This window comes from Talpa occidentalis, unplaced genomic scaffold (genome assembly GCF_014898055.3).
Source record: "Talpa occidentalis isolate TD23 unplaced genomic scaffold, MPIMG_talOcc4v2.1 talOcc4.2, whole genome shotgun sequence".
In the NCBI taxonomy this organism is placed as follows: domain Eukaryota; kingdom Metazoa; phylum Chordata; class Mammalia; order Eulipotyphla; family Talpidae; genus Talpa; species Talpa occidentalis.
In genome coordinates, this window is record NW_023602073.1 from 19,941,727 (window position 1) to 19,957,371 (window position 15,645).

General features: G+C 38.5%; 1 protein-coding gene and 2 pseudogenes across 1 annotated transcript; 1 reads left to right on the plus strand and 2 right to left on the minus strand.

Annotated features, from left to right (window-relative positions):
- Nucleotides 1–402: 402 nt before the first annotated feature.
- On the minus strand, nt 403–1,338 carry LOC119253104 (olfactory receptor 2G3-like). The gene has a single exon (XM_037520758.1). It carries the CDS (start codon nt 1,336–1,338, stop codon nt 403–405), a length of 936 nt encoding a protein of 311 aa, XP_037376655.1.
- A 4,876-nt stretch (nt 1,339–6,214) lies between these two features.
- On the minus strand, nt 6,215–14,803 carry LOC119253563 (olfactory receptor 2G3-like; annotated as a pseudogene).
- On the plus strand, nt 7,992–11,263 carry LOC119253058 (voltage-dependent anion-selective channel protein 2-like; annotated as a pseudogene).
- Nucleotides 14,804–15,645: the final 842 nt, after the last annotated feature.

A 15,645-nucleotide genomic window follows, 5' to 3' on the forward strand; every position in this document is an offset into this window, starting at 1 on the left:
GGGAGTTGCAATATTGTATGGGGGGATATAAAAATAAAATTAAAAAAAAAGGAAAATGAAGTAAGAAAATAAAGAAGGGCAAAGGAAGGAAAAATAAGAATAAAATGGAAAGAAAACAAAGCAAAAAAGGAGACAATAATAAGAAAAAGGAAGGAGTGATTAAAAATAGGGAGGTTAAAAAAATACAGAACAGGAAGGAAGGCAAGAAGCACAATGATATCAACAATGGAATTTAAAGAGTTTGGAGACAGGATCCAGATGAAGCCTGGGAAAGAGACCAGAGAGGACAGAAGGTTATCCATTCCTCATAGAACTGTAAAGCTCCTCAGTGGAGGAATACCCAAGGTGACCTTCAGTTTCATTTTGTCACAAAACTTGGCCACTGTGCGCTCTGCCTCCTTGTTATGAGCCCTTGTCTCTGTAAAATAGTCTCCTCAGCGCTCCTTTCACATCTTTATTCCTCAGTGTGTAGATGAGGGGATTGAGGGTTGGGGTCACTACTGTATAAAATAGGGAGATAAATTTTCCATGAGTATGGGCAAAAGAGCTGTTAGGCTGGCCATAGATCACTAGAGCAGTGCCATAGAAGAGAGACACTACTGTCAAGTGGGATCCACATGTCCCCAGGACTTTGCGCCACGCCTGGACTGACTTGATCCTTACAACAGCCCTGACTATTAATCCATAAGACATCAGTATCAATGACAAGGGCAAGAGGAGCAAGACTAATGAAGCAATGAACACTTGGACTTCATTGGCATGGATGTCCACGCAGGCAAGTTTAATCATTGAGGGAACCTCACAGACGAAATTATAGATCTGCCGGTGTCCACAGCGAGGCAGCTGGAGAGTGACAGTACACTGGATGAGACAGTTTCCTATTCCACACAGCCACGCAATCCCTGTCAGAACCCTGCACACCCTGGGGTTCATCACAGTGGCATAGTGCAGAGGTTTGCATACAGCAGCATAGCGGTCAAATGCCATGACCACCAGCAGAACACACTCAGCAGAGCCCGTTGCCAGGGACACATAGAGCTGGACCACACAGCCCAGGAGTGTGATGGTTTTGGCTGGTCCCCTGAGGTTCCACAGCAGCTGGGGGACAATACTGGTGGTAAAGCAGATATCTACTAGGGAGAGGTGACTTAGGAAGAAGTACATAGGTGTTTTGAGTTTAGGGTCGATGGAGGAGACCAAAATAATGAGGGTATTCCCCACCAGGGTCAACAGATAGGACACCAAAACTACAACGAAGAGTATCTTTTCCAGGTGGGGCTGGTCAGAGAAGCCCACCAGGATGAAGTCCTCCTTGGCACTGCTATTGGTGATGCCCATTATCTGTTCAGAGACAGAAAGTATTAGAGGAGCTTAGAAAGAGTATCTGATTGGACACTGATCACAGTATCAGCCTTTTCAAAGAACTCTTTGAAAGAACTGAGAGAAGGGCCTCCCTCCCGGTACAAGGGGTTAAGCATCAACACTATGAAGCAATCTGCAGCTACTGTAGCACAAGTTTGATCCCGGCCGGGGGGGGGTGACCCACATGGCACAGCAGACCTGTCCTGTCTCACCCACTGCTCCCCTCAGCAGAGTATTTCAATAGATCTGCCTGTTTCGCTCCCAACTGTCTTTCATGAATGCTCTCACCCACCACACCTCTGGCCTGTACCCCATTTCTTGTATGCATAAATAAATAAATTTTGGAAAAAAGAAAGAGTTGAGTGAAATTGCAGCCACACTGGGCACACTGGCTACCATCCTGCTGAAGCTTCAGACAATGACATGAATGACAGGACTTTGGAAAGAGAGGCACAGGAAGGCTAATCAGGAAAGAAGAACCTTCTCACAGATAATCAGGAAGAAACTAAGATAAAATATATCACAGAAAAAAATAAAGAAGGAAAAAGGAAAAAAAGTCAGACAAATAAAAATACATTCAATTTAGTTTATAGCTATGACAAATACTTAAATTTAAATGGCAAGAAACAAAGTAATGAGAGTACAGATTTACTGACAATTGTAACTTCTCAGCTCTCTAAAAATAAGCTTGAGCTGACATTTTTTTTCAAGAATTCATGTTACATAAATGACAGCTTCTAGAGATGATAGTTATTTTTGTGAAATATTTACCCTAGAAAGTAGTAATAGTAGCATTCACTTCTAAACGTTGAATGACTATGCACATAATCTCAAAAGAATATTTCCCTTAGGGATTAGTTAAATAGTTTAGTCCATCAGGATGGACAGCGCATCAGGATGCAATTTCCTGTGATGAATGCAGAAAATGAGCTCATTACCTCCTTCCGTGTGGTAAAATAGAAAGGACACAGGTTTTAAGGCCCTATAATGAATATAAAGTTTAAATCTGAATGGAGGAATGAGAATCAGGGAAAGGAGGGCTGTAAGTGAATGAACCAGGCTGTCTCAAGGTACAGCATACTTACCAGAATTTCTTCTTCTAGTAGAGAACTAGCTTTTCTGAAGCTCCAGTTATAAGCAATTAATGTGTTAAATAGTCAATTTATTCACTCATACAAAACACATTCCTAAGACCATCACTTTATTTCATGTTGGGACAAACACGCACTTTCTATACATCATCAATAAAGTCACTCAGGTCTCAATATGTTTCCCTAGCAGACAACTGCAAAATAGAATTTGTTTTATTACTTGTTTTGCAAATTAACCAAGAAGGTAAAATAAATTAAGCTGTTCTCATGATTGTAATCAAAGGATGTAATCAAATGATTATAGCTAATATTTTAACTTTTTTTTTAATGACACTTACAAGTCCATGGAAATAAAATGAGATCAGGGGTATGGACATTCAACATATCAGCACCAAGAAAATGAATGTTCTCTCGAAATAGTGAAAGACAAACATAATAGTAAATGAGAGTATAAAAGGACCATTAAGGAGCAAACCAGTTTACAAATATTTCTCCTAATTCTAGTAAATGCATTCACAACTACAAGCATACACATCCACACACACAAACACACACAGTCATCATTCTTCCATTCACTCATTCAAGGTCAATTCTCATTTGCTTCATCAATGGGGAAAAAAGTCATATTTTCTATCAAATGAATAAGATAAAATCCAGATGTGCTGATCTCTTTAGTCCTGCTTCAGATTTTACTTTACCTTCCCAGTCCAAGAAGAATTTCCCTTGTGTTTCTGTTGCCCACCTCCCATACTTGCACACTATCTCAACAGAAATGCCATGAATAATCAATTCACATTATTGAATGAATTACTTATTTATAAGAAAATCTATTATCTTATTTAAGCTTGCAGAAAGCTTGTATTCCACATGATGTAGAACTGAATGACATAGTGTATCATATGACCACCCCATTCAGAGATAATCACATTAAACCTGAGTCTGAATTCACCATTGAATATTAAGAAGAATAGACATGATGCAGATGGGAAGCCAAGGCATGCATACAAGTGAGAACGGCAAGAGAGAGTAAGTTTGCCACCTTCCTTTGCACACAGATCATCATCTTAACATAGAAAAGAACTTGGACCCATCGGGCTCCAGTTATTGTTACCTTGAAATGAGGAGTCAGTGGCTGAGGTGCGCATAGTGCTTGTAGGGCTGTTACTGGAGTGAAGATCCCTGAGGATCAGCTCATCTGGGGAGACTGGAGGGGACAGAGGACACTGAATCTGAAAAGTTCCCAGAGACGTGGTTCTCCTAAGTGGCAATTAGTACTGGGCTCTGTAGTATCCACAGAATTGTCCCAGGAGATCATTCTGAAAGAAAATCTTTGTTCCTCTGACCTTTCATTGCTGTTTATCACTAAGGCAAATCACAGAGGTGTTTAACCTCTGCCCTCATTACTTCCCACCATTGAGTTGCTGTCTCATTTCTGTCATTGTCAACGTTCAATTCCCATCACTAATATACTATGTATTAAACATAAATATTCTGCACATATCCTGTTGGCTCATAAGTTTAAATTATTTTCATCACAGCTAAATGTTCTTTCCCCTGTCTTTTCATTACATCTCCCTTGGGAAACCGTCTGCCTGGTGGTTGAGGGCCATCTCCTCAATACTATAGGCATGCAAGTATTCCTGGAGATACACATCAAGTATGTTGAAATATGCCATTAACAAATCATTGATCTTTTTTAATTTTAAGTAGATTCTCAGTTCTGCCCAGATGTCTATCTACATGTCTCCTGGTGTTTGTCTTTCCCATCTCCATGGCACATATTCAACAAATTCTTAAATACACCCACCCTGTATCCCACATTGTCCCAAGCAGGTTCTCTTGGGTTCTAACTACCAAGATAAAACAGTAGCCCCAAAAGGAGACTTTGTTGACTTTCGCCTGACACCTATAAAATAATCCATCATCCTAGTCATCCTTTGTACTTTTCTTTAGGATGAAGGGAACCTCATTTTCTCTTAGAATAATCCTTCTTCCAAGATTTTATTTTTTTAAGATATATTTATTTGTGCATACAAGAACTGGGGTGTAAGCCAAAGGTGTGGGGAGGTGAGAGGATTCACCAGAGAGAGTGGGGAGCCGAACAGGCAGACTGACTGAAATACACTGCTGAGGGGAGCAGCGGGCAAGACAGGAGAGGTCTGCTGTGCTATGTGGGTAGCTCCCTGGCTACTCACATTGAACTCATGCTGCAGTGGCTGCGGATAGCTTTACAGTGCTGTGCTTAGCCCCTCCCACCAGCAGGGAGGCCCTGTTTTTCTTTTTAAAAATAAATATTTTTTTCTTAATAACATTTTGAGTAGATTCATAGATCTGGTCTTTACTACAAAAAGACACATCTTCAAAATTTTTTGTGTTTACTTCTTGAAAGAACTGAAATCATGTGTGTGTACAACACATTTTCATTAATATTATACCAGGGCACTTTTACAAAGGAAATACTACTGTGATTTCCACACCCTGATATATGCTTTTCAATTTCCTGTTTCAATATTAAACACTATTATAATTCCCTAACCATATGCAAAAATGCATATGTATTGTGTGGACACTGTGATGTTGTGAGGATCCTGACTGATGAAAGGTAAGGGCAATCATGATAGTTACTTAAGTTCTCAACAACTTGGTTATAAAGATGCTGAAAAACAAGGATAAAAAACAAGAAAGGCAAGGGCAGATACAGACCTGGCTGTGTGGAAAGTCCCTGCCACAATCAAAATTAATATTACATACCAAAGAGAGATACCATAAGTCCAGGCATCAAAATCAAGCAATTTGAGATGCTTATGAACTCCATGCCTGTAGCCCTGAAGCCTTTTCCAGAGTTTGGCAAAAGCCACCAGGGACTCTTGCCCTGAGATGTGGTGATCGCCCCCAAACTCACCCTCCACCACCTCCTCCTCTTCCCCATCATCATCCCACACAGAAGGTTCTTGAAGCTGTCCCACCCACTCTGCACCAATCTCACAAACTGCCTAGGTTCATTACCCTGTTTTGTTGTTAATTTCATTGTATGCTTTTATTATTGTAATGCAGGACACCCATCCCTAAATAAATTCATATTGTGGCTATTTGCCTTGTGTTGATTTGAATTTTGAGTGAAATCTTGACGCTTTGGATATATTAACACTCTAGAGATCCCAAACCTGATTACACAATAGGTCAAAAATCTCCCAGTCTGAGTATGTACTTCATCCCTTCAAAGACATTTCATGAGTGGGCCTCCCTGGTGGCGCAGTGGGTTGAGCACAGTGCTGTGAAGCTGTCTGCAGGCTCTGCAGCACGGATTCGATTCCCCACCAGTAGGGAGAAACCCACATGGTGCAGCAGACCTCCCCTGCCTTGCCTGCTGCTCCCCTCAGCAGTGTCTTTGGTCCCTCTGCCTGTTCTGCTCCCCGCTCTGTCTCTGGTGAATCCTCTCATCCTCCAGCACCTCTGGCCTGTACCCCAGCTATTGTATAAATAAAAAAAAAGACATTTCATGAGTGTTGAATATTTATCACACACACACACACACACACAAGAGGTGTCATGCGTTTACAAGTCCAAGATTCAACTTGTATTTTCCAGACCATGTCAGCCATACTGTACATAAATATAGACAGAGAGGTAAGCAACCTGTATAGTATAATCTAGAGTTTGGAGTATTTAATATTTGGGCTCCTTAATAATAACTTTCTAGCCCAGAAAGTCACTGCTTCCTTTTTCTTTTTTACTTAGGAATTTTGTTCTTTTCTCAACAATCACCTCAGGGCTCCTTTCACATCCTTGTTCCTTAAAGTACATATAAGAGGGTTGAGGGTGGGAGCTGCCACAGTATAAAGGAGGGTAAGGAACTTTCCCTGGACAATAGCCATATGATCTCTTTGGTTGGATATACATGGCTGAGCTAGTCCCAAAGAAGAGGGATACCACGATGAGGTGGGAACTGCAGGTCCCTAGGGCCTTGTGCCAAGCTTGGACTGATTTAATTTTTATCAATGCTTGAACATTGAATCCATAGGAAACCAATATCAGTGACACAGGAAGAAGGAGGAGAACTAATGTGGCCACAAAAAGCTGGACTTCATTTGCATGAATGTCAACACAGGCCAACTTGATCATGGCAGGCACTTCACATAAGAAGTGGTGCAGATGTGATGTCCACATCGAAGAAGCTGGAGGGTGATGGTCCCTTGGATGAGTGTGTTTCCAACTCCACTTAGCCACGCTATTCCTGCTAAGGACTTGCAAAACGACGGGTGCATGATAGTCGTGTCAGCCACGTAAAGGTCAAACGCCATGATGGTAAGCAGAACACACTCAGTGGGCCCCAGTGAGAGGGATACGAAGAGTTGGATCACACAGCCCATCCAGGTGATGGTCTTAGCTGGTCCCTTCAAATTCCACAATAATTGAGGGACAATGCTAGTAGTGAAGCAGAGGTAAGAAAGGAAAGATTTGTGAGGAAGAAATACATGGATGTGTGAAGTTTGAAGTCCAGGTAGGAGACCAGGATGATGGCTGTGTTGCCCATGAGGCTCAGAAGATAGGATATCAAAACTACCACAAAAAGGATGACCTCCAGCTGCAGCTGGACTGAGAACCCAAGAAAAATGAAGTTCTCCCCAAATGTTTCATTGTTTTTTTCCATTGGTCTGTTAAAGTGAAAAAGAAAAAAGGACACAAGGAATTCATTTGAGGGTGTTACCATCACTACTATTTATTTATAATGTCTGAGGTAAGCTCTTAGATGGGTTTTATTCCATTAGTGAAGTTTCACAGAGAAGAAAAAGTGGATGTTAGTAAAAGACATTCCCCTAAAAACAAGCATTCTTTTGTATTATCACTTTTGTCTCACTAAACATTTTCATATGGCCATCCCTGTCTTTTGATAACTACTGTTAAAGGTAATTTTCTTTTAAGATAATTTTCTTAAAGAAAAGAAAAGCTTCCATTTTGGCTTATAAAATTATGCTGGTAGAAGTAGTAGGAAAAGAGGATAAGGATGCTAAGGTTGATTTAAATGTTCAGTATGAAATAAAATATGAGTGATTTTTGCCCATTATAATAGAAATCATGATACAAAAATAATGGATAAAAGTGAGGCAGTAGGTCAGGAAAATAAGCAGACTGTATTTTGTCTCCTCTCTGACAGGTGGGTTATGATGTTTCTTACGAGTAATTATGTGCTTGGAGGGTGATGTAGGGTCAGATAGAATTTCAATATAGAGAGAAGCTAAATAATTTTATCAATTTTTCAACAGCTGACAGTTTTTACCACCAAATTTTATATCTCTTAAAGTTGATGGAAAAAGGATAATTGTGAAACATGCCCTTAAAAACACATAGGTACACAAATGTAGATAGCACAAAATATTTTTGATAAAAGCATTTAAACAAAAATAAGTTTAAAAAAATAAGGTAAAGACTTCACCCTTCAGCCAGGGCAGCTGCAGCATGACCTCAAGCTAGCTCAGCGAGCTCAGCTTCTAGCACCCCCACCCAGAGACCATAGACACCTCCTCCCACAACCACACCATGGACACCTACAGACAAAGCTGTGCACCAGAGTGTATTCCTCCATTGTTCACTGACCTGAGAAGAACTGCCAGAGATATTTTTAACCAAGGCTTTGACTTGGGGTTGGTAGAACTGGATGGGAAAACAGTCGTGCAGTGGTGTGGGATTCTCAACACCTGGCTCATCTGATACAGACCCAGGCAGTGCTACTGGGACCTTGGAGACCAAATATAAATGATGTGTGTATGGTCTGACTTTCTCAGAAAAATGGAACACCGATAACACTCTGAGAAGAGAAACTGCAATCAAAGACAATATTTGTCAGGGCTTGAAACTAATCTTTTAGACCCCCTTTTCCCCAAAAACCCAGGAAAGAAAAGTGGTAAAATCAAGTCTTCTTACAGGAGGGGATATAATACAGCTTGGTTGTGGTGTTGATTTGACTTGGCTGGACCTGCAGCCCATGGCTCCACTGTCTTTGGTTCTGATGGCAGGCATGCTAGGCACCAAATGACCTTTGATAGTGCCCAACCAAAGGTGGCCAGGAACAATTTTGCAGTGGTTCACAAGACTGGGACTTCCGGATACACACTAATTTCAATGATGGGACAGAATATGGAGGATCAATTTATCAGAAAGGACATAAAGATCTTAACTTCAGTAAACCTTGCTTGGCCATGAGGTTCCAATTGCACTCACTTTAGCATTTCAGCTAATCAGTCAGATGGGAGAAGTTTCTTTTTAGCTCTTCTGCCCATGTTTTGACAGGATTATTTTCTTTGTTTTTGTTGAGTCTCATGAGCTCTTTGTAGATTTTTGTGATTAATCCTTTATCATTAGTGTTGTGTGCAAAAATGTTCTCCCAGTGGGTGGGGTTTCTCTTTGTTTTGGTTATTGTCTCTTTTGCTGTGCAGAAGCTCTTTAATTTGATGTACTCCCAGCTGTTTATCTTTGCCTTCACTATCATTGCTTTGGGTGATGTGTTTGTAAAGATGTCTTTGAGGTGCATGTCATGTAGTGTTTCGCCTGTATTTCCTTCTATATATTTTATGGTTTCAGGTCTTATGTCTAGTTCTTTAATCCATTTTGAGTTGGTTTTTGTGCATGATGTGAGGTAGTAGTCAAGTTTCATTCTTTTGCATGTAGTGACCTAGTTTCCCCAGCACCATTTGTTGAACAAACTTTCTTGGCTCCAGGGCATATTCTTTGTTCCTTTGTCTTCAGATCCCTGAGCAGGGGATGTCTTTCATTTCTTTGTGTCTTCTTCTAGTTCTTTTAACAGTGTTTCATAGTTTTCTTTCTCCTTTACCTCTATTGTTAGGTTTATTCCCAAGTATTTGATTTTTTTGTTTCAATAATAAAAGGGATGGTTTTCTTGATTTCTTCTTCTTCAGATTTGTTGTTTGTGTATAGAAAGGCTACTGATTTTTGTGTGTTGATTTTGTATCCTGCCACTTTACTAAACTGATTAGTTGAATTAGTTTTTCTGTGAAGTTTTTGGGGTTCTCTATGTATATTATCATATCATCTGTGAATAGTGATAGTTTGACTGCTTCCTTGCCTATTTGGATTCCTTGTATGTCTTTCTCTTGTCTTATTGCTCTGGCTAGGACTTCCAGTATTATATTGAAAAGCAGTGGTGAGAGTGTACATCCTTGTCCTGTTCCAGATCTTAATGGAAATGCTTTCAGCTTTTCACCATTGAGAATGATACTCGCTGTTGGCTTGTCATAGATGGCCTTTATGATGTTGAGGTATGTTCCTTGCAACCCAAGGATTTCAAGGGCCTTTATCATAAATGGGTGTTGTACTTTGTTGAAAGATTTCTCAGCATCTATTGATATTATAAGGTTGTTTTAATATTTTGTTTTGTTGATGTGTTGGATTACATGGATTGATTTTTGGATGTTGAGCCATCCTTGTGTCCCTGGAATAAATCCTACTTGGTCACGGTGAATTATCTTATGGATACATTGTTGGATTCTGATAGCTAACATTTTATTGAGGATTATTGCATCTGTGTTCATTAGCAAAATTGGCCTTCAGTTTTCTTTTATTGTGTTGTCCTTGTTTGGTTTTGGTCCCAAATCCTGTGAGCTGAAAATAACAATCCCTTTCCCCAAACTGAGAGTCCTCTAATGCTCATCCTTTAATACACTTTTTTTTCTATTATACTGTTTGAAGTGTGAGCATCTTATCCTGGTCTGTTCCCAACCTTTTGATTTGAACATTGAGAGTCCTTTGCTTCACACATTTTTTCTATCTCTCAGATAGAAAAAGTATGTTACCACAAAAGTATGTTAGCAAAAGTATGTTACCACAAGTCAGATAAATTTATAACCCTAAGAATTTAATAAGGTAGCTCCAGCTCAATTGTTTAGCTTTCTAAAAGACTAACTTAATTTTATTAGTTATGATGTAGAAGAAAGGTATAAAATTATATTCAAAAGTTTTATCTTGTGCATTTTCAGTTAATCTTAACAACCATATTTAGTAACACAAAGCTAGTAAAACTGAGTGATTAGATTTCAGAGTAAAAATAGTTAGGATATTCTTGTTAAATGAACATATACTAACTTTTCAGTATAATGCAGGATAATTTGTCAAAGCTCATATTTTTGTTTTCTTCTAATGGAGGGTTTCCAGCATATTTAGAATTTTTTTTTTTTACTGATCTTTGTCTTTCTAACTTATTTCATGTAGCATAATTCCCTCAAGGTCAATGTCTCTTGTTGCAATGAGAGGACTTTCATTCATAATGACTGAGTATTATTCTGTTGTATATATAAACACATCTGCTTCAGTCCTCATTCTTTGATAGGCACCCTCTTTGCTATTGTAAGTAGTGCTATAATGAGCATAGAGGTGCATGTATCTTTTCAAAATAATAGTTTCATATTATTTGAATGAAAACCAAGCATGGAAATACCGGATCATACTATAGATCTATTTTTAACTTGGAGAAAAATTCATTCTGTTCTCCATGGTAATTGCATCAATATACCAGGGTATGACTTTTCTCTTTTCTCACCTCTTCTCCAGCACCTGTTGCTTCCTGTCTCCTGGGTAATAGCTTCTCACAGGTGTATAATTAGATGTCACTGTGTCTTGGATACGCCTTCCCCACAAAACAGAGATGCACATCTTTCATCAGACTGTTAGATCTGTCTTGTGTGACAGGAGCCTATTCAAATCATCTGGATATTTTTAAAAAATATTTTATTTATATATATTTTACATCATTGTTCATTTTTTGAAATGATGTTTTCTTTCTTTTTAGATTTTTTTAAATTTTGAATTGTATTAGTTGAGTATATGTTTTTGGATATTAATCTCTTGTCTGACATATGGTTTGCAGATGTCCCCTCCCATTCAGTAGTATGCATTTTCCTTCTAATGGTTCCTTTGACAGAGCAGAAGCTCTTCAGTTTCATTGATTTTGTTTTAATTTCCCTTTATTTTGGAGTCCAATCCTCAGAGTCATCTTTAAGGCCTATTTCTTTCCTTTCCTTTTCCTTTTTTTTAAAGATTTATTTATTTATGCATACAAGAACTGGGACACAGGCTAGATGTGCAGGAGGGTGAGAGGATTCACGTGAGAAAGAACAGGGAACAGAACAGACAGACTGATTGGAACACTGCTGAGGGGAGCAGTGGGGCGAGACAGGAGAGGTCTGCCGCACCATGTGGGTGTCTCGTGGCTGACAGGGATCGAACTCGCAATGCAGAGTCTGTGGACAACTTCACAGCACTGTGCTCAACCACCTGTGCCACCAGGGAGAACCTAAGGCCTATTTCAATAAACCTTTTGTCTCTTTTTCCCAATGTATTTTATGGTTTCAGATTATCACTAAGGTATAAGTCAGTGAATTTAGGGTCTATATTTTCTGCCTTGTTTTAGGTATTCTCTTCAAGCTTTTTTTTTTCTATTATGAACATATTTTTGTAATAAGTAAAATTTTCATGTAAATAGGTATAATAATTACTTCAAACAATAGAAAAATACTCTGTAGTATCAATGAATGTAATTGCAAATTTTGGTCCCAAGGTATTTACCAAGAATGACGAATACCCACAGCACCAACATACTCTGCTTGTGCCAAAGAGATAGTCTAACCTCCAGAGGCCAAAGAAGGGTTGAAAGGGACTTATCTTTTTCTACATATTCAGATTTTTCTAAATGTGACTGAATACAGAGACAGACTTTGAGCTAAGTGTCAGTTGCTCACACTGACACTTCAGTTGAGGGAAACAGTTTGTGACTATGCTCTGGTGAGTTTCCTTAGAATCTAAAACGATAGATTTCACAGAAAAATTGAAAGCCCAGAAGTTGCTGGTTTTGAGTGGATGAGAGAACCAGTCACTGGTACTTACTTGTAAAATATGAAATATTATGTATGAACTATGAGAATAAATAGATATTACGAATCTGGGAGAGAACATAAATTCTCCTTCCTTTCCAGAAACATTTTGATGAGTGTAGTTCCCACCTTCCTAGCAATGCCTTTCTTTATGTAACCATCTCAGCAATAATTCAGTGTGAATGTGTGATGGGATGGCACACTCTGATATTCCTTGTGTTCATATTATTCATTGACTTTTATCATAGTGACTTATAGAGATATGAGGTGCTTTCCAGGTCAGAGATCATAGATAACTTGTCAAAGTGGGCTAGAGACATTAAAATATTGAGATGGATAAAAAAGCCAGAAAGAAAAAGGAAAATACCGGATGATCTCACTCATAGCAGGAATCTAGAAAATTTAAATAAGGGGCCAGGAAAAAGAATAACTATAAGAAAGTAAAAATCAAAATCAACAAACAACTATGAACCAGAGACACTCTATGGGTGGTGGGGGTGGGGAGGGGAGGGATTGGGGTCAAAATAGGGGGCCGCAATTGTATGGGGAATATAAAAATAAAATTTATAATAATAAATGAATAAATAAATAAATAAAAATATTTTTTTTCATTTATTTTTTTTTATTTATTTTTTTTAATATTAAATTTTATTTTTATATTCCCCCATACAATTGCAAACGCCCCATTCTGACCCCAATCCTTCCCCTCCCGCCCCCCACCCCCAAAAAGTGTCTCTGGTTCATAGTTTTTTGTTGATTTTGATTTTCACTTTCTTATATTCATTTTCCTGGTCCCTTATTTAAGTTTTCTAGATTCCTGCTATGAGTGAGACCATCCAGTATTTTTCTTTTTCTTTTTGGCTTATTTCGCTGAGCATGATCCTTCCAGCGCCATCCATGTTGCTGCAAATTGCATGTGTTTATCTTTTTTGAATGCTGAGTAATATTCCATGGTATATATGTACCACATCTTCTTGATCCAGTCATCTATTTTTGGGCATTTGGGTTGTTTCCAAAGCTTAGCTATTGTAAACAGTGCTGCTATAAACATAGGGGTGCAGGTGCTCTTTGGAATTGATGTTTCTGTGTCCTTTGGGTAAATACCTAGGAGTGGAATTGCTGGATCATATGGAAGCTCTATGTTTAGTAGGTCCAGAAATCTCCACACAGCTCTCCATAGTGGTTGGACCAGTTTGCACTCCCACCAACAGTGCAGAAGAGTTCCTTTTTCTCCACATCCTCGCCAACATTTGTTGTTGCTAGTTTTTTTAATATGTGCCATTCTCACTGGTGTGAGATGGTATCTCATGGTAGTTTTGATTTGCATTTCCCTGATTACAAGTGATGTTGAACATTTTTTCATATGTCTGTTGGCCATATGCATTTCCTCTTCAGAGAAGTTTCTTTTTAGCTCTTCTGCCCATTTTTGACTGGATTATTTTCTTTGTTGTTGCTGAGTCTCATCAGCTCTTTGCAGATTTTTGTGATCAGTCTTTATCATTAGTGTTGGGTGCAAAAATGTTCTCCCAGTTGGTGGGGTTTCTCTTTGTTTTTGTTATTGTCTCTTTTGCTGTGCAGAAGCTCTTTAATTTGATGTAGTCCCAGCTGTTTATCTTTGTCTTCACTATCACTGCTTTGGGTGATGTGTCAGTAAAGATGTCTTTGATGTGCAAATCCCGTAGTGTTTCGCCTACATTTCCTTCTATGTATTTTATGGTTTCAGGTCTTATGTCTAGTTCTTTAATCCATTTTGAGTTGATTTTTGTGTATGGTGTGAGGTAGTGGTCAAGCTTCATTCTTTTGCATGTAGCGACCCAGTTTTCCCAGCACCATTTATTGAACAAACTTTCTTTGCTCCAAAGCATAGTCTTTGCTCCTTTGTCAAAGAATAGTTGACCATAAATCTGTGGGTTTATTTCTGGATTTTCTATTCGATTCCATTGGTCTGTATGTCTGTTCTTGTTCCAATACCATGCAGTTTTGATGATTATGGCTTTGTAGTAGAGTTTGAAGTCTGGGAGTGTGATGCCTCCATTCCCTTCTTTTTTTTTCAGGAGAGCTTTGGCTATTCGGGGTTTTTGGTGATTCCATATGAATTTCATCAATAATTGTTCTATTTCTTTGAAGAATGCCATTGAAATTTTGATTGGAATAGCATTGAATCTGTATATTGCTTTTGGTAGGATGGCCATTTTAATAATGTTTATTCTTCCAATCCATGAGCAGGGGATGTCTTTCCATTTCTTTGTGCCTTCTTCTATTTCTTTTAACAGTGTTTTATAGTTTTCTTTGTATAGGTCCTTTACCTCTTTTGTTAGATTTATTCCCCAATATTTGATTTTTTTTGTTTCGATAATAAAGGGGTGGTTTTTTTGATTTCTTCTTCTTCAGATTTATTGTTTGTGTATAGGAAGGCTACTGACTTTTGGGTGTTGATTTTGTATCCTGCCACTTTACTGAATTGATTGATGAGTTGAATTAGTTTTTCTGTGGAGATTTTGGGGTTCTCTATGTATATTATCATATCATCTGCAAATAGTGATAGTTTGACTTCTTCTTTTCCTATTTGGATTCATTGGATGTCTTTCTCTTGTCTTATTGCTCTGGCTAGGACATCCAGTATTATATTGAAAAGCAGTGGTGAGAGTGGACATCCTTGTCTTGTTCCAGATCTTAATGGAATTGCTTTCAGCTTTTCACCATTGAGAATGATACTGGCTGTTGGCTTGTCATAGATGGCCTTTATAATGTTGAGGTATGTTCCTTGTATCCCAAGAATTTCAAGGGCTTTTATCATGAATGGGTGTTGCACTTTGTCGAAAGCTTTCTCAGCATCTATTGATATTATCATATGGTTTTTATATTTCTTTTTGTTGATGTGTTGGATACGTTGATTGATTTTTCGGATGTTAAACCATCCTTGTGCCCCTGGAATGAATCCAACTTGGTCGTGGTGAATTATCTTATGGATACATTGTTGGATTCTGATAGCTAAAATTTTATTGAGGATTTTTGCATCAGTGTTCCTTAGGGAGATTGGCCTGTAGTTTTCCTTTTTTGTGTTGTCCTTATTCGGTTTTGGTATTAGTGTAATATTGGCTTCATAGAACGTGTTTGGTATTGTCCCTTCCTTCTCAATTTTTTGGAAGAGTTTGTGAAGGATAGGCACTAATTCGTCTCTGAATGTTTGTAGAATTCATTTGTAAATCCATCAGGTCCTGGGCTTTTGTTTTTGGGGAGGTTTTTGATTACCGTTTCAATTTCACTGCTTGTAATTGGTCTGTTTAGGTGTTCTATTTCTTCTTTATCTA